We start from the raw sequence: 27,289 nt of genomic DNA, 5'->3' as shown, positions 1-27,289 counted from the left end.
TGTACCGTTCACATCTAGGGTTGCACTATGATATTTTATGTGAGGTATGCAATGATATATATATATAAAGGCCTTATAGTTCCTATATTAACTCACTCCTCCAGCTTAGCGGTGTTTTATTGCCCTTAAACTGCACTTAGAAAGATCGATGATAATTGCACTTTGACTAGAGGTACACTAACCTTTTCTCATAATCCAGTGTTTTACTGTACACATACATTTGGACGTTTCATTTGTGACTGTGCTACCTCTACGGAGCTTATAACAAGGAAGTTGGTGTGGCTTAAAGAAAGAACTAAGTAGAAAACCTCTGTTATTGTTTGTGCCATTGACTTGTTCTTGAAAAACATCCCTAGTTTTTCACGGCTGCTTTTCTGGCTCCAAGTGAAGCTCAAGAATAAGAAAAAATTAAATCTGTTGTCAGCAAGCTTCAGCTTGTTACCTAGAGACCTCCAGCTGGAAATTTGGGAAAACTTCAGCAATACAGTATATGCTCAAGATTTTTGCTGAATTTCATCCCATGTAAGTACTATTATACTTGATCTTCCAGGCTATATTTTGTATTTTTTCAAAACAAACAAAGATTATTGTTAGTAAAGTCAGAGGAAATATTTTATAATCATGAGCTCCGATTTAAAACCAAAAATCAGCATCTATATAGCAGAAAATCGGTTGTATTCCACATATATCAACATACATATGTACCAGTTAGGTTATTAAATAAACGAACCAACTCCACGTGCTAATAATTAAAATGAAACTCAGGTTTTCAAAGCCAGAGATTCATAACCCCCACACTGCAAACTAGCATTCTGGTGTAATAACACGAAATTGTGGTAGAAGGCGCTCAATCACTTTGTCTTGTAAATACTGAAGGGTGGAAGAACAGCTTAAAATTAAAGCTCGAGATAAAACGTGGATTTTCCACCCCCCGGTATTGACAGACTTCAAAGAAACAGGCTGTATACATCTATCCTGATAATGCCTTTTTCCCCAAAGAGTCGTTTCTTTCTACTTCCTTAACCAAATTCTTGGAGTGCCAGGTGGTCTTCCCATATCCTCCTAAGACAAAAAGTTTATTTTTCAGAACGACATAAGTCCATCATACTCTCAGAAACAGCCCAAAAGCATAGGATACATTTTCTTATTTGTATAAAACACAAACCAAAAGATGATAAATCAAAACCAACTGTTTGCACATTGTAATTTTGATTGATCACATCTGCTATTAGATACTTCCTCATGTGCTCAGCTTTCATCGACACTTTTACTTTGAAATTTGAATATAATCAAGCCGTCCTTCCTAACTGTAAGAGAGCGACACTCCAGCACTTCAGATTTAACAATCCTGTTCATTCACGGGAAACCCTTCATGCAGTAAAAGCTAAACTCATGTTTCTTTAATATCACAGTTAGTAAAATAACCAACAACTTGTGTTTTCCATAGATGCACGTATACACACACACTCAGGGTGTTATTTTCCAAAAACAGAGAGTTGAAAACAATTCCACTTTTGTCAACTGCGATAAATTAAATCCTTTTTTGTAAAAGGTACCCTGAAAAGCAAGAGTGCAGCATCTCCTTATCAGTTCTTAGCTTAAACATCATGATTAAACAGTCACTTGGCTTATGTTACTTTTACTTTAGACCCATTGAACTGCTGGAGATAATTAATCTTTGATGTAGCTGTATTAAACAAACCCAGTTTCTTTAGTTGTCTTCAAGTTCCTCTGCAAACAAGACTAATGAAGAAGCTATATACGTAGGTGATAAAAACTTCCAGAGAGAAATTTAATCCTTCCTCCAGTGCAGCCAGACAGAAGCACACAAGCAACGTTAGCCTGAAGTATCAAATATTTCAGTCTTTCACAAACATTTGTTCCTGAAACATTCCACCATTTATGAGTATGTTGCAAATTAATATGTTGAGTTTGGGCTAATGAATAAGATTTTTTGATGCTGCTTCAAAGGATTTCATGATTTTTAAGAAATAGAGCAGTCAGTGTGCTAACAGGGAAGAGTTTTTAGTTAACTGCATTATCGGATTAACTTCTTGCTTTATTACTAATGAGGAAAAGACAGGTGATGCTTTAAGGCACTGTTTTCCAGATCCCCTCCCAGTTCCCGTGTAAGTTTAACAGTTTGTAAGCAATGGTTAGCCCTAGAATAAAATACATATAGATTATTTCCATATCTAAAACAGGTATTTCTCAATTAGCTGCTTAAGAGATTAATTCTAATTCCTTAAAGTGACAGATAACAAAAATCTAGATTCTTTGTTCCTTGCCTTATTCAGAAGGGAAGTTCAGCATCTAGAGATGGCAGCAAAGGATGCCTGGACAAACCCGCTGCCTACACACAGGAGCCGATTTCCAAAGCACATTCCTGTCCCCCAAAGCAGCACAGAGCACACTGTAAAGAAAACCGATTAAGTACCTCCGTCTCTTTAGCCGGGCTGGTCACCGCCTGCGCTTCCAAGGCGCAGTTCGCCCTCTTGACGGAAAGGTAGAAGGGATAATCCTTGGCCACCATCGCGGCCGCAGGGGGGGCGGTTTCGGGGGTCACCGCTGGTTCTGTCCGATGCCAAACGCGAAAGGAAGCTGAGCCCGCCCCGCCCGGCAGCTCCGTCACCGAGACCCCGGCCCGCAGCAGCTCCCGCGCTCGGCTGAGGCCGGGCCGGCAGCGGCGCCGCAGCGAGCGGCAGCGCCAGCCCCGCCCCGGTGGGGCGGAACCCGCGGGCACGGCCGCCCCTCCCCCTGCGGCGGGGCCCGCCCGGGGCGGCGGGGAGCGCGGGCGGCACGCGGCACCGGCCGCCGTTCGCCCCCCACAGCCGCTGCCCGGGGCAGGAGCGCGGGGCGCGGGCGGCGAGCGGCGCGGCACCCCCCGACCGACGGTGCCTGCAGCGGGAGCGCTGCCTTGCCGTGCTGCCGCGGCGTACGGCGCAGCCAGCGGGCAGCGCAGCGTGTCATTTTTTTCCATACACCCACCCACCCCACCCTTTTTTTTTTTTTTTTCTTCTTTTCTTATTCACCCATGTTGTTGCTTTTTCCTGTCTGGCAAGCAGGAGTTTATTTCTGGTGTTTTTAAAGTTCCACTTTTGTTGCTATTGTTTAGCCCAAGAGCTCCCCTGCCCGCACCCCTCATTGTAACCAGCTGGGAAAGTGGAAACAGACTTTTGCCGAACTGCTCTCACTGGGCGCTGCAGTGCCTGCGCAGCCGTGCCCGCTCTGCTCGATGGGCACCTTAGGACAAAGGTAGGGAAAATTCCCTGAAAAGAGAGAGGAAGCGCGAGGGGCCCTGTCTGCAATGCAGGATCAATCCCACAGAAAGCATGTGACGGAGACAAGGAAAAGGAAACTAAGTAGGAAGCTGGACAGGGCGAGGAGGGAAAGATACTTCCAGCTGAAAGGAAGCAGCACAACCAAGAATAACTTCATACAGTTTGAAAGAACTAACTGGTTTTAAAGGCAGATTGTATGAGGGATGTGGCTCTACAAGCATTTATCTTCCTAAAGGTTGTTAATCAATGATCTCTTTGGAATAAACTTAGTCAAATGGCAGGCATGGTCCTCATTTGGACACTCTCCTTGAATTTTACCAGTATCCCAAGCGTAACTTCCTCAAACTTCTCCTCAGCCTTTTCAAGAGCAACTGCAGTGGAGCCAGAGACGTTATCCCACTGCCTGGTATGCAGACACCTCTGTTTTGTAGCAGCCTACTCATAAAAGAAAAACCCCACTAGTCTCCCAATCCTGCAATTCCTGGAAAAAACTGCTAGACCAAAGTTATCAATACTTCTAGTTCTTCAATTATTCCAGAAGATGTGCCATTTGAACATTCTGAGCGTTATGTGCGGTACCACTCTCCTCATCTCCATCACAGTAGGATGCAACAAAGTTCACTGAAAGAAAAAGCGTTGCCAAAAGGCATCAAACAGGTGCCACGTAGGGGAGAGTTAAGCAGAGCAGATGTTTCAGAGAAGAAAAGAGAGAAAGAGCAGGTGTGATGAAGATCTACAAACCATGAGTTACAAAGAAAGCAACAGGGAATGATTTTTCACTGCATTCAACCAGAGGGGGAAAAAACCCACGCATCAGATTAAACCAAATGGTGGCAGATTCAGAGCAAAGAAAAAGGAGCTAATTCTCCACGTTATGTACAATTTTTGTGTTATGTACAGCGGAAGTATTTGCCACAAGATGCTGCAGCTAAGAAAGCTTCTCAGACACAGTTCTTGGCTAATGAGACAGTTTTTTGAGGAAACATCATGATCAGCTATTTCTATTTTGTACTCTTCCCTAAGCATCTACTGTTGACCACCATTGGAGATTTGGTATTAGGTTAGATCAGTCTTTGCTGCAGCCCCCTTCCTTTCCATATTTCAAAAAATATCAAACACATACACCATTTTATTTGAAGACTATCTGTCTTACCTAAGGATTTCTGAAGTTACAGTTATCTCATGTACATGAACGTGCATTCATTTTCGCAAGTCTTCTTCAGCGTGACGTTCAGATGACATAGCTCTGAGCACAACCCGTTAATGTTGGATGGTTTCTCCTCACATTTCAAGCACGTCCAAACACCAATACACACAGGTAGTATAAAATGGTCAAGAACCTCCTGAGAACACTGCAGCTGCTGTGTAACCATTTAAGCCCAAGGAGCCTTGACTTCAAATACCATCTGTGTATGTTTGTTTACAAATGTGTATGCTAACACCATTTTAAAAATCAACTTCACTTAAATCAGACAAAATGCCTTCAGGGGCTTGTCCTCAAAGCATTCTAATCCTGTAACATGCTTCGCAGCATTAAGAGCACTTCACACAGGGCAAGAGTGTACCGGTTTGGAGATTGATATAATGAACTTTGGTTTATACACGTAAAAAAATACACCAGGAAGAGGGGTTCTGTCATTTCTCCATTCATCAGGACAATGCACTTCAGCTTCACTAAGCACACTTGAGAAACAAGAGAAAAATCTGTCTTTAAGAGGAATAAGATTCATTAAAAAAGGCAGGACCTTCATATCAATAACTTTCAGAGCATCCTTCACCTACAAAATAGACTTCAATGAACATCTAAAGCAGGATACATTCGACTCTCTGGATGTTTCTTTACTTCACCAGAAGAGTGCAAATACAGTTTTAGAACTGAAATTTGGACCCAAATGAAATAACACAATAATACAATTTAAAACTATTCTCTCTTCCAGAGAGCTGAATTTGTCCGTGGCATGCTATGTGAATTCATAATCAAAACTAAGTCAGTTCTGCCATGGTATCGAGTCCCTTCTGTATTGCATATCAAATACAACGCTTGGAGTCTAGTCTGAAAGATCTTACAGACTTACGTCAGTACTGATTTACATTTCCTTTCTACACCAATTTAGGTTGCAAATTGATTGCCCATCAATAGTGCCTGTATTGCGTGTGTGCACGCACACTCAAGCAGAGCCATGAACTTGTGGCTGAAAGACTCCCTAGTGAACCCCAGTTACACAGCTGGAGAAATAAAGGTTTCAGTGATACCACTAAGGAATCTTGTAAGACTGGAGCCAGTGAGTCCACTCATTCCAAAATTTATACTTGGACTACAAATCTACACCAACACTATAAAAATTATATCTGAATTGCAAGCTACTTCAAAAAATAAGCTAATATTTAAGAAAAAAAGTGCTAATTGCTAGATTGCACAGCGGACCAATGCATCAGTTCTGCTATTTCTGGAACAGTTTTTTTGTGGGCTTATTTTGTTTTGTTGGGTTTTGTTTGTTTGTATTTTAATTTACTTAGGCCAATGGCACAATTTAGTCTGACAGTTATTTATCTGTCAGAAGAAATAAGTAAACTATTTGGTAACTGTGAAAAGCCCTGCTCAAGATGCCTACTACTATTGACTGAGCTGGTTCAGGACTGAAGCTCCCTGACAGAGTTATTCTGCGATTGTCTTGTTCACACCAATGCTGTTAGTTAGTTTCTTCACACATTCAAAACCTAATACTGAAGTAATTATCACAAAACCATCTGTCTGCATGGCAAAGTCCTTTGAAATATTTAGGATATGAACCTTAAAAATATCTTCGTAAGTGGCTAGAATTCCTTTTCATCTTACGCTAATCTTTGAGATCCACACATCTTTGATCAGAGTAATTGTAAAATTAAAATGCAGTTGATTAAAGATTTCTCAAAAGATCCAAAATATGATGGCAAAAGAATAAAAAACAACAACAAAAAACCCTGTTTCCTTTAAAGACTAGTCAAGAAGCCATTATGCTAAGCAGTGGCAAAAGGAACTGAAGCATTTAATCTAAGTGTTTAAATAAGGAAGAGCCCAATGAAGTGAAGAATCTTCAACCATCGAAGTTGTGGGTTTTAAGGAGTTCAGTGGAATAGAAAATGATCAACTAAAGCTCAACTCTGCCTAAGGAAGAAAATCCACAAATAGATTGTTCAAAGTTTTGAGTTGGTTTTGTTGTTTTGTTTAAGTTTTGTTTTAACATCATCTTTGCCAACACATTTAACTGCCTTTGGGCAGAAATGCAGAATTTGTGATTAAACAGAAATATTTTGTGATGTCTACACCCAGATCTCCATTACCTTCTTCTTCCTGATATGCTAATGTGACTGCTTTCCTTATTAGAAGTCAAAATCTGTTTTGCCGAGCTGTTAAAAAAACCCCACCAAAACAACCATCAGATAAATAATTAATTTTTGGTAAAATATTGGTGTGCCAAAAAGTAAGAGACTCTGAACGTCTGTCTGACTGCCTCTGCTTTTCTTCCATCTCCCGATGGGAAACAGCCCATGCCCGGTTTTGGTCTGCGTTTGACTGTAACAGCTATAGGAAGAAGACTAGTCTTAGCTGCAACAATTCAGTCTATTTATTTTCTTAATTACAACTAGCAAAGCTGAAAGAAAAAACACTAACTGTATTTCTCCTGTGATTCATATTTATGGGAGCTTTTGCTCTTGATCTGTCCATTCCGGTGACTTAGAGATATACACTTATACACATAGTTACTTTCTTGGTGAAATATGCCTATGTGGCAAGTTTCCAGTTACAAAATAAGAATGTAAGAAAAGGCATAATGCTTAAAAAACACCCAAGCAAACAAACAAAACCAACCACTATCACTATCCTCTTCAGATATGCTATATTCCCTACTCATTTTAAGAAAATTACATTAAGAACAACAAACAGTCCATTGCTTTGTTTTCAAAACAGCTGAATTACTGTAAGAATATCAAGTTATCCAGTAGTCTTCGAGTCATCCTGAATAGAGTAGCTCTGCTGTCTAGCTAAGTTACTCCAGGTTTATCCAGGGAGTAAAAGATTTAATGTAAAGTGTGTTGCGAAGGACCAGAATCTCCTACACCATTTTGGCTAAGTGTACAAAGAGTACTTGTTATATGTTGTTTCTGGAAATTTTACGCACCATAAACCCCTGAAATTTAGTAAAAATATTGCATAAACATTTCAAGGGAAAAAAAATTTCAGTAGTTTGCATTTTATGGAGTATTCTCTCATATATACACCCATCCTATGTATGTGGTTTCACAAAACTAAAACTAACCACCAAACACAACAGGAATTCCTGCCCAGGAGAGGTACAATTTTGCTAAAGAATATTCCAAGAAAAACAACTATTCTGAAAAGACCAGCGAGCGTTAGCCAAGCTAATGCTGCACATACACACACACAGCTCTGCACTTACTATCTCTGAACCCTTTCTTCAACACACCCCAGTATCTCTTCAGGATAATCACTAGGAAGCATTCCTTCCAGAAACACAGAAGCAAACCAACCAAACACAAAAACCAAAACCACATGCAAACAAGCAAAAGAAAACTTTGGAAGCAGGTATTTCCACCAAAGATTATAAGTTTGAATCTGCTTGGAGGCTGGAATGCAGAAACAGTGACAGTGATGAGTAGCTAGAAAGCATATAAACTGCTAGATAAAGGGTACTCGGCGGGCAGTTACACGGCTGTTCAAGACACAGCAACTTCCTCATTGCAAGTAGGGATTGTACACATGGTAATGAGAGTTACAATTTACTAGGGAATAAATATTAGGAAGAGAACACTTGATTTAAATACATTGGTGCTGAGAAATTCCGATAAAAATACGATTACAGAACAAGTGATTACTGTTAAAAATGTTCTCTCAAAAACCACAGCCGTGATTTTTCCAGGTAGAGTCCTAATCCTGGAAAGATCGGTGCAGAACAAAGAAACACTTCTCTGGGGAGCATGTGGTATTACAAAACTGAACCCCAAATTTCTGTTCTGTCTAGATTCTCCATTGAAGACTGCCTTTTATATGACCCTTATTTATGCAACTTACAGAGTAAGGAGGAGGAAGTTACATTTCTTTGCTGTTGTCACTGGCTGTACAGCCAAGATGCTGTGAACTATTCCCCGAAGTTTTGTCAAATACAATTAATAAATAGCAGGAGCCTCTATTATCTACCTCTGCAAATGTTGGCTATTTCAAAATCCCACCATCGTACTGAAGGACATTCATGCTGAACTGACGGGGAGACATGATTCTCATACAATTCATCATGAATGTTTTATTGTATAAACACACATGCAGCTTGTAAAACAGTCTGCGGGCTTTCAAAGACAGACATGCATACATTGTTTCTTCTTATCATTGTAGCCTGTGGAAGAATCCTGTACTGGGAGACAAACAGATGAAACAACCTGGCAAGTTGTTTTGTTTGTTTTCCTTTCGCTAAATTAATGTAAATTGGATTACTACAGAAAGTACAGTGCAGTTGAAGGATGCCCTCTAACAATTACATTTGCACTGAGACAGAACACTCCCTTCATGAGCTTCCCTTAGGAAGACAATAACAACAACCCATTTTTAAAGCTGCCTCAGATTCGTATAGAAAAGCTATTACCATGACTGGTCTGCAGCTGAACACTAATGATGGCCTGCCTAGAAAAATCAGGAAGGATTCATGCTCCTCCACCCCTCTACCACACCCAGCAGTGCAAACTAATTACAAACCACGGTGGTCCCTCATGAGGGAATGCACAGGGTGTGGTGACACTGGATAAAATGACCCTTCACGACCTACACTTACAACAAAGAAGTTGGTTGAGCTTGTCTGAGCGTACCTCCCTGGGGAAAGCAGAAAGGAGGAGGTGGGGAGGACTGTACTGATTTATCAATGTGGATTTTAAAGAGCCAGTCAAGTTCTGCACAGGGTGAAATGATGACCCAAAGTGTAGCATCCTTTCCTGACATTTTCCATTGAAAGAGGCATTCAAGGGAGAGGAAATTACTGGAACCACTTGTATGATGTTTAAATGAGATTAAATGTAATTAAAAATAAGTTACAGACAATGTGGGAGCAAGGATTTCTCTCCAGAGTGCTCCTGCTGACTGGAGAATTAAGTAACAAATTTCTTTGTAAGAAAACGTTCTCTCTAATGCAAAGTGTTACCAAGACATCACAGTAGTTATCTATTTTTTGTTTTGATTAAATTTTATTATAACAACATTTATATTACATGAGTAATTCCATAATATTTACCCTCAGAGAGGGTAGTATTTTGTAATCTTCTGTTGTATGCAGAGATAAGTGTGTACGCTTAGATATGAGCAAGGAGAAAATTCTATTCTATTAAGAACAGGAATTTTCCCCACTCTGTGACTGATCTCACATGTAATATTGGCCAAATGCCACTTAGTTTGTTCTTCCAACAGTCCCCTCCAACTGCAGTATGTAAACCAAAATTTGGCATTAACATGGTTTATTAGACCAAATTATGTAACTGGGACACACACACACACCCCAACCCAAAACAAAACAAAAAACCCAGTCCAATCCAAAGCAAGCAACCAACAACAGAAGAGCTTTCAGGTACAGGTTCTGATCCTTCTTTAGGTCAGAAATAAAACCAGCAAAAAAATAAGACTTAGACCTTCTGAGTTTGCTTTTCCTATTAATTTATGTACCTAGCTGTACAAGTTTCAGACCTTGTTATACATTTCATTGGGCTCAGTTTAACAGGTTTTATTACATTTATGTGTTAGTATGATTCTCCTCAGTCCTGAAAAGTTATCTGACTTAATCACACTCTACCCTTTGTTAATATTTTGTAATTCTTATTAATTTTGGAATGAGTTGTGTTGGGAAGTGCTGTACTCAAGATGCGAATAAAGCCTCAAAGTGCTGACAAAGAATAGGATTTTACAGTATGGCTGAGGTGAATTAAAAATTTGCCGCTTTTAGAAGTATCAGCCTCATTTCCCTCTCCTCTAGTCAAATTCCTCCTCCTCCCCCTTCTCATGCTCTTCCACGGGCACTGTAGCCTCTCTCTGTTTAGTCCTTCCAGGCCACCTTATGCCAACTGTAGCACTCATCACATAGGTAAGTCAGAAGTCCAAACCCACAAAAATACTTTCTTTTGCCATGTTTCTTTCCTGCTGGTTTTGTGAGCTGGATAGATTGCTGTGCCATGAGAAGATCACTGAACTCACTGAAGGTAAATGGTGGAAAAGCACACAGGTATGAATAAGGACAGGAGAGGGAAAAGGCTAATTTCTCTCCTCCCGATAGCTCTAAACTGTTAGCTCAGCTCAAGCTGTTTTGTGAAGTCATACCCAAAGAATACTGTCAGCATTTCAATTTTTTTAATGAAAGTTTTGGATCAGAAGTTTCATTTATTTCTTTATTTTTAAAAACAGGCCCACCTATTTATTTCCATAACAACTGTGCACTGTTACTCATCTTCTAGTCACCCTGCCAATTTGAGTATCTTGAAATTAAGAGAACATCTGTGCTTCTTGAATAAATACTAGAACACAACCCTTGAGAGTGATTTCATATTCTCCCGAGCATGATGTACCCTTTTCCAGATCATAGCCAAGGAGATGCCAGCAGCATTTCTAAACCCAAAGTTAGCCAACTTACAATTATTTGACAGATTCCAAGACATACATGGGTAAGAGTGATGATAGTCAAGAAAGACAGTGAGACTATTAAGTGTTTTACAAACAGTAAGAACAGTCCAATATGTCAACTACAGCAGAGCAATCTCGAACCCGAGGTGCCTTCTTCCACACTACAATACTCACTGACAACCCAGTGCAGAAAACCTCCACATGTGGTCCTGAGTAGAGTTTCACAGTTCATACAATGCCTTACAATGGAAATTATCACAGTGATTATCCAAATTGCAATATTCCACTATTGTGGTCTACTAATCTTTTTAGAAATGTTATTCAATCCCCATGTGCTATGACATACTGTGCAAAAAAATCAGACAAAGACGAACACAAAAAAAATTAAATCATCTTTCTTTTACCCACATCCTCCCCCTAACGAGGGGGGAGGAAAACCACGGTATAACTTCAGAAAGAAGTGTCCTTGCAAAAACCGATAATGCATCAACAAATGAGAGAACTAACCTACTCCCAAGTACCAGCTGTATGGCAGATGAACGACCTTAAAGATGATGTGACAAAACCGTGACTAATCTTTAAGAGACAGCTGAAACAGAACATACCATCTCCAAAAGGATACCAACGACTCACACTAGGACAGAACTTCTTTGTTCATACCCCTTGATCAAGAATCAGGGAATCGAGAAGCCATTCCCAGGAATGTTTTACTTTGAGTTACTAAAAGGTTTTCTTTAAAGTTTCAAAGTAACTATCTACCCAAGTGTAAATATAATGAAGTAATCCCAGATGATACAAAAGTTACTGTTACAAGTTTTAATTGAAACATAAAAATATAAATAAGAAACAGTTTCCCTGAATACTTCTTTCTTACTTGAGGAATGCTAACTATAATTTCTGAAGTCTACCTCATCTCTGGTCAAGTTGTTAACCACAAACTGCTATCTGGCCAAAAGATCAAAAATACATCCTACTTTTACATGATCTCCATTATCAAATCTGCAACCACAATGCACACAACAGTGTTCCATTTCCTACAACTATGAATTTTGGACAGGTCCCTAATGATCGCAGTTAACTCTGTTCCCAGAATAGCAAAGAAAGCCCGTAATTGACAATGGAAAAGAAAGTCTTAGAAAGTAGTTTCAACCACGACAGATAAAATATTGGTTGTTATTTTAAAAGCTAAGAAAAAACTCAAAATTGCATCAGAACAGAATTTTTGCAGCTATTCATCTTGAAGACATGGTGACTGACCAAACACAAACCCAAGATGATATATTCATATGTTGTAGCAAATATTCTGATTTTATTATATAATTGGGTTCAGTCTTAAATTACATGTAGGTCAAATATTGTATCTTCAAATAGCTGCAAAACTATGAACATATTATCCTCTTAAGACCCTAGCAAATAGTGAAATGTTAACATAAGAGACATAGAACAACATGAGGAGACTTAAATATGAATCCATAGCCATAAAATTCTTGTTCTTATGGTGTATGTTAAACAGAATATGCAACTAAAAAAAAAAAAACCCATAGAGGCCATACACTTTTAATGGCAGGCATTGGTTTCACACCTCAAGATGATTAACAGCTGTCAAGTTTGTTCTCGTCATCATGTAACTTTTGGGGAGGGCTCTTCCAAAAACATGGGGCTATATAGGGAGGAAAAAAAGCACACTGATTTTAAAAAAATAAATCCAATACCAAGTTAAGAATGAAGGCTGGTATTTTAGACCAGCAGGAACAGGAATGAACCACTTCAATGGCAGAATGATTTGTGGATTTGGGATAAATAATGTATCTAGCTTTTCAAAAGGCTTTGTAGTTTCTGTATGATGCAATATAGAAGTTGTCAGAGCAATGCAAAGAGCAGTGCAGCATAGTGATTACCTAGAAAAATTACTTTTGTAATAACATTTGGCTATATACATGGAAGGTAAAACTGGTTTTGTTAAAGCCAGAAAAAAAAGGTTGTTGCAATAATCAAAACACAATACGGTAAGATCCCAAAAGTTTAGCTTAGTAAATAAAAAAGACCAGAAACTAATCATGACATGAAAATAATATACAAAATTAGACACGGGGCATAGAAAAGGTCCTACTTCTCAGGTGAGTCTGATGCCAAAGAACACGGGAAAAGAATTTTAGAAGAGATGTCATCGTTGCATTAGATGAATTGTATCTGAATTTCATGTATGATAATACATGTTCCATAAGTGATGGGCAGAACAATTTTTGTTTTGAAGGCTATGTACTGTGAGTATCCCACTAGTAAATTATACACAACACTGCACACTGTGAAATTCCCAGATATTCCTTTTACTTATCTGAATCTTCAATTTTGCACAAAAGCAGCAGTTTAAGTAGAGATGCAAGTGTTTTTGAATAAAAGAATTCCTCCCAAAAAATCTTACTTCACTTTTCAAATCTCAACATGTGGGTTCATGGGTGAGTTCTAGGCTACTACAGAATAAAAGAGACCAAGATCACGTAACACTTCTTGGTAATGAAATCTGCCATAGTTATAAAGGCTTGCAAGCACTTTAAACAAAGAACTGTTTTCTGATTTCTATTACCTTGAAGGGCAGTATAAAGAAATTATTTCTATGCCCAAACCAGAGGAAAAAAAAACCAACCTTTTATTTTGGTTTTGTTAGATCTTCTAGACTTAAAGAGAGTGGCAAACCATGAAATGGAAACCCTGGCCACACTGAAATCGAAGGAAGTTTTGCCACAACTCCAAGCAGATTCTAGTTCACCCATATCAGAAAAACACTGCACTGGTATAATGTAATTTGAGTATTCAGCAACTTAGGCTAATTTAGAGATACTGATACCAGAAGAAGGGATCAATGACTAAATTCCTGTTTGAGAAGTAGTGAATTAAAAAAAAAAAATTTAAAAAAATCACTGCACATGGGAGGGGGGGAAATAAACAAAGAAACCAAAAACAAACTTGCAACCACCCAGAACTACTAATGTACGTTGAAGCAAAAATAATCTGTCACACATAAAAGTTGAAAGCGTAAAAGGGAAGTAAAAGGTGCAATAGGGGTAAAAAACATGGTTTTCCAGGCTGCAGGATACAGGGCCTTCATTTTAATTTCCAGTAATAATTATCGATTAAGAAGCATGAATATATTCCAGTGCCTGTATACTTTCCTTATTCCAGATATCATAATTCTATAATAAATAGAAAATTATAATCAAAGTACCAAACGATTAGGTGAAAAAGCAGGAGCAAACAGAGTGCTGGCATGTGAACATATTGCAATAAAGTAGAAGGAAAAATGTTAACCCTTATGTTGTACTTCAAGCACGCTGTCTGGTACAGTACAGGTGTTCTCAGTGTGCTCTGCAAACTCTCCTTCACTTCACTATTCCATCCCTGCCTAAGACAAAACAGGGGAAGAGAGCATAGACCAGATATTCAAGACTACCTAAGGGAGTTGCAATGACGATCCACAAAAAAAAAAAAAAAAAAAAAAAAAACAAACCAAAAAAAACCCCAAACCTAACTGTTCAAGTCCTATGAAATGCGTGCAGCCATAGCACTGATGAGCCAGAATTGAAGGGCTGAAAGGACAGCTTCATAAAAGCATAGCTGTATAATAAAGATTGGAATGCAATTCATATCTGGAATAGAAAAAAGCAGGTATGTTATTACATACTGCTCTCTGGAATTTGGTGGGTTTGTTTTTGTACAAACATTTAGAGGCTACCTGCTTCTGTTCATAACCGTTTCCTCTAAATCTGGTATTTAGATTAAAATAAAGGATATCTATCCTCCCAAAATGATTGCAGTTTTACCACAATAAGAATCTATTTTGTTGGTTCAGGAAGTTACATTTATTTTAGTACGTGTTATCTGACAGCAGACGTGCGTTAAAATGTGTTGTTGCAGGATATATTAACCACATCACATGAATAAGTCAAACAGCTGAAATAAGAAGCTACAAAGACCGTTTTGAACATGAGCAGTCTCCCTGATCTCTATGAAACTAAATCACCTGTCTGACATTGCTTGCACATATGGGAAAGATACAATAACCAGGCAATAGATCTTAGGTAAGGCATAGGCTTATGCCTCGCAGCAGTACGCTTGTTTCACAGCTGCTACTTACCATACTAGCACTTTTTTTTTTTTTTTTCCCCCCTCTGAGTTATCCACTTAGATTTACAGTGTATCTGCAATATAGTTACGATTCAGGTCTTATTTCCCCATAACACAACAATTCAGGGGGTGGAAGGGAGTTTGGTTGATTGGTTTGTTTCTGGGGTTTGGGGTTTTTTTAATCATTGCCTGCCCTCACATTCTTTCTCAACATCTGCAACATTTGAGCTGCAAAATCCTCTAAATTAATCAGCTGCCTATCTAACTTTTTTCCAGAATTGCAATATCCTTGCACCCTTTGTAAGGTGCAACGCAATCAAAAAATCATGTTAGCCAATTTTTACCTTTGCAGTCAGACTATGAGAAAGCAGGTTTGAACGAGGTATTGCCAATTTTCCAAAATAATGGTAACAGAGAGAAATCCAGTTAACAAATTACTACAAAGAGACATAATTTTTGCAAAAAAAAGAAAACAGGAAGAAGAGAATCTTTAACCCTGATGAATCCATCCTGATTCCACCTCTAGTGTTTAGAGATGAGCGGCTTTCATTAGGACTTCATGTCTAACTCAGAAGGAAAATGTGACCAAACACCATGCTGAAAAATGACATCAGAAATACTGTACAGTGTTTCTCAGACTCTATTTAACCTTACAGAAGTATACAGGACAAATCCAGTTTTGTCTTCTGACCATGATATAGCCATGTACACATATCTCTGTAAGTACATTTTGCTAGCAAGTAGGCTCAAGAATCAGACATTCTTTGGAAATTAAAGCCATGCAGATTTTACACTGGTAATTCCCAAACTTTAGGGATCATGGACAAGAATTTTAAGCAAGTGATGTGCTTACTGACAACTTCAGGCTTGTAATTAGGAAGTTTTTTTTCCTAAATTTTGTATGACCACAAGAAACATTAAGGTGATCTCAGAGACAGTGTGCTGTCTGCCACCCATAATCTCAGGACCACAGTTTTAGACCTTTTTCCTTTAGTAATTAATAACAGCTGTGCTTGTGAGGTGACCAACACTAGCAAAGTAACTGAACAGTCCACATGACACTTAAAAAAAAATAAGGAGGAATGAAACTCAATATCCCCCCTAGTATTTACCAGTGGAAAAAAGGCAAGAATACTAAGGAAACACTCCTAAGAGATAACATACTTGCTTACAGTTTTAAAGATTCTGATATGATTATGTTGTTAAATATTTTTCCATATGTGAATATTCCAACATCTGAGACCACGGTTTCTTTTCTAATGTATTCAGTTCTTCTAGGATGAGGTTTATGTCTTGTTTGTGAAACCGGGTGGAAGTTTTTAATGGTCCTTTTCAGGAAGCATGCATCTGTTTTTTAAACCTGTTCCTTCCTAAACTTGCTAAAGTTGGCCCCAAAAATGTATCAGGAAATAACTGGAGGATGAGGGAGATGGGGGAAGAAACTTTAAGACACCTTGTCTTAATTAAATCTAAAAGTGTTACTTCTTCCTGTTCAACTCAGTCACGTATAGCTTTAGCATCTCACACCTGACCGGGGGGAGTGGATGTGTCAACACTGAGAATAGGTTTGTACTTCAGCTGCCTCCTGTAATTGGCAGCCTGGAATTAATTAATGAAGTAGAACCAGCACATACTTGAACACAGCATAAAATTAAACACGGCAAGCAGTACAGAAAAGCATTGCTGCTTTCTTTAATACTCCCTTATTGCTTCAAAATGTGAAAAGGTAAAACAGTAAAGCCAAATGCGCATTACTAAACCGATGGCAGTGCCTCTAGCAGTCATTTTTACCATTTCGGGGTGTCAGTCAGCTGCCGAGCTGTCATCCGAACAAACAGGTACAGTAAAAATAGTTGTCCCACCTAATAAACAATATCCTTTACGTTTTTTAGTCTTTTTGGTCTTAGAGTTCTTCTGAATAATCTGTTTAAAGCCATAGTCTCAGCTGGAACCTCTCAGTACACAGAATCAACATTTCAGCTATTAATTCAGCTGGAAAGCCAGGGTCAGGAACACCATCAGCTCCACGTACACACTGACTCATGACAGGAATGTCATTTCTGTAACCTTTCCTCTTGATCAGCTCGCAGTGTTCAGCACAAGCCACCTTCCCAGCGATGAGGCCAGATATTTAACTACTGTGTTTTAAAGAACAGTCTTTGAAGGGGTATAGACTAAAAAAATACCCAGTTATTTTTGGAGCATTTCCTTCCATTTATTTTTCTTGTTAAGTAACAGCAGACCTTGTAAGAATATTTCTAGTATGCTGAAAGAGTCTCAATCTAAGTGCCTTTTTTTTAACCTCAATAATAGTTAAAGTATCTCTGCTGTACCTTTTGCATTGTTACTCTTGAATGAAGCTTCCCTTCTAACTGAGCAAACATCTCTACAAAAAAAATGTTCCTCTTCAAAATACCCTACAGATTTCTTATACTACTCCTATAAAGCAGTAAAGCACATCTCCTACTTCAGGAAGCAGAATTTCAAACTAGGTGAAACATGAAGCGGGAGAGAATTCAGGATGGAAGTCATATCTGGAATAAATTTTAGAATTTGGAAGTTCCCAATTCTGTGTCTTCCATTATTTTCAGTAGAAATTTACCTTAGCAGCAATTTAATGAGATCTCTATCGTGAGCAGTGTCCTAATGGCTGCTGTTCTAATCTGGCCTGGGTCCCTACGCCTCTCTGTCCGGGAGCCCTTAAGTACATACTTCTGAACAGACTGCATACTTAAATAAAAACTTATGAGCGAAGTATGCCTAGTATCTTGCCTTTAACCATTCCTTCTTCCCTCAGTCAATTTTTTGTTAATGAACAGCGCTTCATTAAGCAACTCAGTTAAGATACAGAAAGATTCCTTGTGGGAAATACCTAAAAAACGCTTCTTTAGTAAAAAACACAGGGTTGGGTTTTGCTTTACTGCTCTTACACTGTATCCGCAAAGAGGCAGATAATTCCTTCACAAATTATATACATTAAAAAAACCCAACACAAATTACTTTTTTAAATTTACAGCTACATCATGTAAACAGCCACCAGAACCTAAAAGTGCCAGTGATTGCTGCTTACAGTGGAACTGGCACTTGTTCGGAGCTTCACAGGGTTGTCGTTGATTCATTTTTGCTATATTATATGCACCTTTTCAGGAAGTTTTATTAATAATAACTCTATTAAGAGAAAGAAGCCATTCAAGTATTTTTTCAGGTGATGCCACTCCAAAATCACAAGTGCAAGCTTGGCTGGCTCAAACCTTTTCTGTATTAGGAAATGACAGTAACCTGAGAACACTAACTTGTTCCTTCATTAGCTGTTATAATCCCCAAGGATAAGACCTACTTTTTCCATATAGAAGCTTCCACATGGAAGAGCTGTAACATTTCAGCTTTCCTAACAATCCTTTAAAAGAAGAAAGATGAATGTTGCCATTAACGACTTCTTCCCACTTCTGTTTCTTATTTCTTTACCCAATGGGAAATGTTAACTCACTTTTTTTGAGTTACTTTTAAGTGGGCAGTTATGCAACCTGTAATAAAATACGGCATAGCTTCACTGCCTGTGTAGTAATACCCACATATACCGTGGGAACTGTCTTACAAAGACTCTATCAGCCCTTCCTTATCTCACTCGCATGTAGGTTTGCGTTTTGGAATGACCTCGCACATCACATTCAAATAAAAAAACCTAACCGCTGCCAAATGCACCAATTCTTTGCTGCTTAAACTAGAAGATGAGAGGTTTACCGCTACATCCATCCAGCACTTGAGTATATTTAAAACTTTGTGGTCTGTTTAATGTTAAGAACTGCTTTTTAAGATGTCCTCAAACATATCTCTCTTTTGTAGAGGTGTTTTAGCCTACTTAAAACATGTACTGTGAACACCACAAAGAGGAAGAGCACTAAAAGTGGCAAATGTGAGCAAATATATCTACCAAGACATACATCGTTGCTTAATTAATGGATGAAAATTTATTAATATGTTGTGACACTATTTATGTTTTCTGCTACTATAAATAAAAACCACTAAAAGACAGATGATACTAAGAATCAGAGTATAGCTATATCATTGCTACTAAAGAAATTATTTTAGAAACAAGGCATCGCATTTAATGGAAAGGGATATTTATTCTTCCTATTCCCAGACACAGAGGGGAAAAAAAAGAAGGAAGAAAAATGTCTCACTCCCAGGAAGCCACAGGGAAAATTATTTTTCCTGAGGCACACCATCTCAACTTCCTGAGGAGTCAGGCAAAAGCTTCCAGTTATGCAACTAGTCCCATTTATGACCCAAGATGCAAGTGCTATTCTATTTTATTGGTCTTCCCCTTCCCACCCACCCTAGCCCACTACATACATAATAAATTTAAAAAATCACTGAATTTAAAAATACAAGGTAGAGAAACTATGGATGACCAATGGCAATAAAAGGGTCATATTATCCTCAGCTGTCTCCTTGGCCAGTTATTTCGGAACTCCTGTAAATGTAAAGTGCCCGTTTAACATGACATTTTTAAAGCCTGTATGCAGAAAAATCAAGTTAGAATTCAATGCAGGTACTGGCTAGAAAATGTTCTGGCAGACAGATCGGCATTTACTGTTCTCTCAACCATGCTGTAATGGCTCTTATCCTTTCCCAACCCACTCCTCTTCTTACTGTGTAACAGAACATCACTGCATTGACTTCATGCAGTAAACTGATTTTAACAAATTTGTGCTGCAGTTCATCCTGGCGCTGCTTTTACTTTGCTTCCTTCTCAGCTGTGCATCCTACATCAAAAGACTACCCCACACATAGCAGATCCTGAAATCCTGCAAGCAAAGCAAGCTCGATTCCAGTCATGTAATAAAAGAACAACAAAATAATAGTTTCTATTTTAATAACATTTTGTGTAGTCCATTGAATTTGATGCATGAATTTTCTCAGTATCACTAAGGAAAAATAAGCTCATCAGCATTTTATAATCAGTGAAAACAAGCCACAGGATAGGTGGTACATAAAGTTCATATGAGAAATGTGGGCCATAACCACAAATAGTCTCATAACCCAGAGAGGCACAAACCCAGCCTCCACATCAGTTCTTTGGCCAGTTCCACACAGACTTAGGCAGCGAGTTCATTATCTATAAACTGTTAAAAATCTAATGTAAGCAGAAAACTGCATAAAAAGCTGCTTATCCTGGCAAGAGGTATCCTCTAAAAAACCAAATATGTCTTCAAACATCAAAATACACAAGCTGTTCGAATTCAGGACAATTTTCACACAGTGTGCAGGAAGTCACTGTGCTATTCTAAGAAGTGATGATACAAAAGAAAAAAAAGTCACAAAAGGAGTGCAATTAACATGCTTCAGATGCATGCAAGAAAAAAGAGAATAAGAAAACAACAAATTTTCCATCAATAACACAATGCATACAATAAATAGCATGACATATACAACATATTCCAATACACATTAATGCTCAGACAACTCTCAGCTTTATGCCTCAGAATTTAATCATCTGGCTTAATTACAAAGCAACTATGGAGCTTTCATAAAAGAGGTAAGAAAAACTTCATTCAGCCACTCTGTGCTACCTATAAATACTTTCAAAACTTTACTTAATGGTCAATTAGTAAATAGCTAATAGGTATAGCGAATGCTAGTTCAGACTCTCAAAGAATGCATCTGCCCTCATGACAAATCCAGTCACACGGTTTGCCCCTTCTGAAGTCCCATCCTGTCTCCATCCCGTCACATACACATCACCGATCACTTTTTAGACCCAACAATAGATGTACACTGGACAAAAATATCGGATTTAGATACTGACAGGTCTGATACAAAGATACCTGTAAGTAATAAATAAGAGCATATGCCTATTAAAACTTGCAACTGTCTTTGTTAATGTATTTTCACACATTCAGGGTCCCTATTCTTTGGCTGAAATCAAAGGCTTCTGGAAGAAATTCCATTAACTTCACAGGAAAAAGAAATTTACTGCCAGCTTCTTCCCCTCCAGCTAACGGCTTGTATTAGTTTTGTTGATTATTGCACTTCTGGAAGTATGCAGTTAGTTTCATTTACTTTCAAAGCTCTTCATTAATGTTTACAGAATAGTAACAGCTACAAATAGAACACCAAAGCTCTTTACCAAAGTTACAGATCTAAGCCTCAACTATCAGACATTTTCATTTGCATGTCCCGTAATTCTAAACTAAGGTAAGTGAATGAGATTTCTTGAAAGATGGTGTATTCAAAGAAGGCCAGATAACACACAGCCAGGTTTTACATTGCATTGAAAAACTGGCTTATAACACAGAAAAGCAAAATTATAGAATTAGAACTTTGGACTTAAACAGATACATTGTAATTCTAGTAATGCTATGGATATTACCAGGGTATCTACATAGCTTACAGTTACATTTGTAGGAACACATTCTTGTTTTATGTAATATGAATTCTTAAAAGCTTTAATAATCAGTTATTTATCCATGTAATAGTAAAACTAAACCACCATAAATTGCTTCAACTTTCCAGTAGTAGTAGCTGGTATAGAATAAACTTAATATTCAAAACACTACCTTAATGCTTTATTCTGCTTTGTCAAGTAGGTATGTCACTTACGCTGTAATATGCTACGCCAGGTTAATGCCCTACAATATATTAAAATCACGTTTGTTCTAAACACATAAGGATGACAAATTTACATTTTTTTATAAACACAATAAGGTACAGTTAAGGTAATTTGGAAGGGAAAAAAATCTCAATTATAACAGTTTTATGAGGAGCTACACAAAAATTCATGAAGTATTTCTAATCAACATGCTAAAGAAAAAACAGACTAGTGGAATATTGCTCTCTTCCGAACTACATTTTTTAGAAAATCAAATTAAAAAATCAATTACATGCACATAGCGAGTTAGAATTGAGTAGAATCATTAAGCACACAGCAGCAGATATTTATATTTATTAAGTTACCTACAGTCAAGTTTGAAAATTAAATGCTTCAGCATCTTTGACAATTCTATGAAGATACATGCATCCATCACTACACCTAAGCATCTTCAAAACAAAATTGGCATACAGTTCTAAATAGTGCAAAGAAATACCTTTGGCAGCTGGACTGCTTGCACTGGGGGAAGGAGAGCTTTAAAGAGATTGCAGTTCAGTTTCCAGTTCTGTCAAACATTCACTAAAGAAACTGGATTACTGAGATAAATCAAGCAAATTCCTCCTCCATGAAGGGATTAAGCTCTTAGGGACAAACAAAACTCAAAGGGCAACCTCTACCATCAGCAAATATATAAAGTTTAAATGACTTATTCTATGTACAAAAATAGCAGCTGAAAGTTTCAGCATTTCCTAAGACAGTCGAATCCTTGCGGTATTGGTCTCCTTGAGAACAGTGGTAAAAAATATCAACTAGGTTGTTACACAACCATTGCCTTCAGAATTAACAGATCAATTAAAAGACAGACCTTTTAAACCAGCTAATGACTGATTTAGCAGATAAGACAGAAGAGATCTCAGAGGAAGTAAATGAAACAATACTCCAATATAGCAGCAGATTTGGATTTGACCTTGCGAATTTAGAATTGCATGAATGAAGACTTACATGTATAAACCTCACAGGTTCACAGCAAAATTATTGTATTTTCTGCTACCTAATTTTTGTAGTTATCTAAATGAACAAGTTCAAATAACTGTAAAGACTTGAGAAGTTACTACTAGAGACCTTCTGTCCCCATACATGCAAGATGATTTTATGACAGTCCTGTGCTCAGAATAAACGTGAAAATGCCACGTGCATTACAGGCTCGTTGCCTGTAGGTCTAAAAGTGACTAAATTACCTTGCTCAGCCTCCTGTACGTTAGTGGTTGCACCTTAACCACCAAGCATATTGTTCTGCAAGTTTTAATCCATTTTTCTGCATTTTTGTTCATCTGGAGAGCTGACACACTAATATTCTATGGAGAAACACATTCACACTCTTGTAAACAATAACATACTATTCTTTGTAAAATACTTTAAGAGAGCATTTCCAAACACTTGTTGGGCTTCTATTTGCTGGGGGCTCTTCCCCTTCCCTTCCTGCTTTTCAAACCCTACCACAGGAAACGGGTGTAGTTGTGTAACAAAGTGAGTCAGCATCTGTAAGGAGATATCCTTCAGCTGTCCAGATTACATAGCTACAGTAATAATGAAAGGGTAGAAGTAATAAAAAAAAAGTATTTCCAAAGAGATAAGGGGACTTAAGGGCTACCAAATGAATTGGGAAATCACTGCTATGCAGAGATAATAGTCTAAGATTACCATGGCATTGAAAGATGCCCCCAGAGAAAACTAGTGAAACTTTTATGAAAAATCACGTTATACTTCTTTGTTACAGTAAACTTTAAGATTCACTTGCCTTTGTCTTCCTACACTCTTTTTGCACTGAAGTGACCTCGGTTACCAGCCCGCACTGGCATCCTCTTCCAGCTGCAGTCATCAGCAATGGAAGCAGAACACTCCTCTAGAAATTTTTGCCTATCAGTCACAAAGCAACTTTGAAAAACCAACAAGCATAATTATTTATATTTTGCAGACAAGAATCTGATCAAGAGAGAGGTTGGATGGTTCACTGAAGGTTACACAGAAAACTTCAGGTTCATGCTGAAATAAATACAGCCAAGCAGACCACGTAACCTCAAATACCTGTGTGAAACTTTTCCTTTTTTCTTTTCATTGCTTCATTAAAATGATTATTTTTACCTCTTCTAAAGCAAAAGGCATCACTTGAAATAACTGTGCTTATCAGTAGGTTCTTGCTACAGTGAAAAGTGTAGTATAGCATCCCCTGCCCTTATCTGTTCAGTGGATTTTGGAGTCTTACATTGACCTGAACTGTCATGTATAGTATAAGGCAGCATCTTAAACTAGTTTGTGACTAGGAAAATCTTATTAACAACAGACACAGAGAAGCTCTAGACTGGATTGACTGCAGAAGCAGAAGAGGCTTCTAAAAAAAACTTGCAGAAGTATCTGCAATGAATAACTTCATTATCATTTAATTCAACCACTGAGAGATGGATGGGACAAATGCCCTCGTGAGACCTGTCCTAACCCTATGATGTTACAGGGTGCATTCCTGTGCAAACTTAATTTCCTGTTATGGTTGGTCACTTCCAGAGGCATAGCCAAAATGTAGCTGGCATTGCAGAAATGTATGGACTTTAAAATAGACAGCCATGCTAATTCAATGAAATCCTGACTTGACTTCCACTCGAGACTTCATTAGGCAGTGGACTACGTCAAACACTCCCAGCAATTATTATTTGAAGATGGATGGGCCCCTTCAATGGAATAATTATAGGTAGACTGTTTTAATCAGAAGTATAATGTAACTTGGAAAAAAACTCTAACAGGCACATAGCACATTGCTTACAAAGAGCCTTAATTTTTCTTTCGAGTTCTGTCTGCATGATCCATATTACAGATTCAATATAAAATACAGTTACCAATGCTGATGTATAAAATCTAATTTTAGAAAATTAATCAGATTATATATTTATTATATAATTTTAGCTACATTTTATCACTGTAGAACTAATACCAGTTTTTATTTTGACGTCCAAATAAACCAAACTAGAAAAGCACCTGTTTCATGATTCAATTTCATTACAAAAATGTAACTACATCTCTTCTGCAAATCTTCATCAAGACAATCACCACACTCATTTCTTAATGGTTTTCCAAATTCATAGCTGTCAATAACATCTGGCTAATTTCTGTTCACAAATGCTCCCAATTTTGCCATATTGAAAATAAGTCTCTGTGAAGTCCAGTTCTGTAACCCAAAAATAATTCAAACTGAATTCAAACTTCAATTGACATTTTCCATTATGGAGGAATATAATGAAGAAAACCAGTATCATTCAAGAAAGTAACAATGAATTTATCAAATTACTAAACTTCAGTGAGATACGAACAGTAAGTGGAAAACGCTGCACTGCTAACCACCATCTGTCTATAAAGTCACTGTTTTCAAGACAACATAGGACAGAAAATATTTTAAAAGAAATTAATTAAAACCTTACTTTTAGTATACCATACACAAAATAACTGCTGTAGCTTAAGTAGTGCTGGACTGCAGTTTATGCAGGTGTGGCCAAGCCGGCTTGTACGTACCTGCCACAAGTTCAGTGCAAGTTACAAGGTTCCTTTAGGACCCTCAGTCAACAAACTGAAGCCAGACTGAACTGAACCTAACATATACTACTATTCCTATCCAAACTAATTATCTTCAATCTATCAGAGACTTACATATACTACTTTCAACTGAATCAGAGATGTAAATATTCAGATGTCATAAAAATAACAATTTCTTTGGCTCTCTTGAAGATAAAGTTCTCTTTTTTTCTCATTTTTCAGTTTGGAGCTTGCTTTAGCATACAGACCGAATGGATTTTTTGGATGAAACAGTCCTGATTTGCAGGCAAAACCTTAGCTCATGGTCTTCTCTTTTGTCATTACAGTCAAGGAAAGAAAAAAAAATTGCATGACCATGGTTGATCTCACCAAAAAACACTAAATGTAAGAATTGGTATCATCGATTTCCAGTTTTGTACCACAAGTTCTCCACAGCTCCCAAGGCTTTACCACAATTTAAGATTTGATCAACAATTAAAATACATAGCAAAAGTATAAGCAATAGCTTTGTAATATCCGAAAAGCATCCCTGTATTCCTGTAAGGCGTTTCACAACATCTGTCTTGCTCAACAGTTATCCTTATTTCAGTTTAGGAAAAATGATACTGGGCATGCCTCATCAGAAAAAAAAAATAATAAAAAAGAATAAAAATCACTTTTAGGAACCAATGAGTTCCCCACAACATCTTACTTTATTTCATCCTCAAAGACTGCAGAATGCCAAGAACTGCACAAAGAAAGAATCACGAAACAAAGGAAAAGGCACAAAAAATAAATTGAATTTACTCCCATCACACACACACAGAGGCATTTCTAATTAATTTTTGCTGTTTATTGTATCTTTATACACATATCCATCATCCCAGAATTTGTGTTACTGCTTTTTCCTCTACTGTTACATGTCTTAACAGTACAATAACTTCAGCCTTAACTCCCTTTTTTAGTCAAGATCATAAATAGCAAGTAGACACGCTTCCTTTTGTTTAGCTGTATCTCTTCAGAGATCATCTTGTAATAACACATCTTGAAATCTTGCAAAGATTTTACAAGACACATGGAATTTAAATTCTACAGATCACACCGCAATTCAGTAAGACACACCTGAACAGGCTTTATCTACCTTCAAGCATCTAAAGTAGCTCCTCTGACTTCCAGTGGTTATTTCAGTAATACCATTCAAACACTTAACAGGCAGCCAAACTCTAAGCTTGCGTACTTTGACAAAGGAATCCCTTAAGGTCTTCCCTTATTTTGCACATGGTTTCACTAACTCTGCCTATTACTTATTGATCTCTTGTGAAGCAGGACCAGACAAACGTTCAGCTAGATCGATTCCACCATTATTAGCTGTGTACACACAGATAGAGCAGTGCTGGGAGAGGAGCGGGTGGGGAGCAGCCCTGCAGAAAGGGATCTGGGGTGCTGGTCAGCAGCAGGCTCAGTACCAGTCAGCAAGGTGCCCTGGCAGCCAAGAGGGCAAACCGCATCCTGGGGTGCATCGAACACAGCATCACCTGCCAGTCAAAAGAGGAGATTATCCTGCTGTGTTCAGTGTTGGTGCAGCCTCACCTTGAGTCCTGTGAGGAACAGCTAAGGACTTCAGTTTGTCTAGTTTGGAGAAAAGGAGGCTGAGGGGCAACCTCTACATGTTGCTCTCCACAGATTCCTGAGGAGGGCAAGTGCGGGGAGAGGTGCTGAGTACTTCTCCCTGGTATCCAGTGATGGGACACGCGGGAATGGTTCAAAGGCGTCCCAGGGAAGGTTTAGGCTGGACATTAGGAAGCATTTCTTTACCAAGAGGGTGATCAAACACTGCATCAGGTTTCCTGGAGAGGTGGTCAATGCCCCAGGCCTGTCAGTGTTCAAGAGGCTTTTGGTCAATGCCCTTAATAACATGCTTCAACTTGGTCAGCCCTGAGCTGGTCAGGCAGTTAGACTGGATCGTTGTAGGTCCTTTCCAACTGAAATGGTCTAGTCTATTCTATTCCAAAGGACATCCAGGCCAATAACCTGAAGGAGAGAGAAAAAGAACTAGAAAAGGGAATGCTAGGGAAGGATACAAGAAGC

The 27,289-nt window shown here is 38.2% G+C and overlaps 1 protein-coding gene across 3 annotated transcripts in view; it reads right to left on the bottom strand.

Moving 5' to 3' along the window:
• Positions 1-27,289, bottom strand: part of ARHGEF3 (Rho guanine nucleotide exchange factor 3) — a 135,911-nt gene that overhangs the window by 34,192 nt on the left and 74,430 nt on the right. The window contains exon 1 of one of the 3 annotated variants that reach the window (XM_040592647.1): positions 2,438-2,683. The exons of the other annotated variants lie outside the window; for them this stretch is intronic. Coding sequence (XP_040448581.1) covers positions 2,438-2,533 — 96 coding nt within the window. The 5' untranslated portion in view covers positions 2,534-2,683. Of the gene's footprint in view, positions 1-2,437; positions 2,684-27,289 lie in introns of those variants that run through there. 3 annotated transcript variants of the gene reach the window in all.

The sequence above is a fragment of the Falco naumanni genome, chromosome 4 (genome assembly GCF_017639655.2).
Source record: "Falco naumanni isolate bFalNau1 chromosome 4, bFalNau1.pat, whole genome shotgun sequence".
In the NCBI taxonomy this organism is placed as follows: domain Eukaryota; kingdom Metazoa; phylum Chordata; class Aves; order Falconiformes; family Falconidae; genus Falco; species Falco naumanni.
This window is presented reverse-complemented; position numbering and strand designations above follow the sequence as displayed.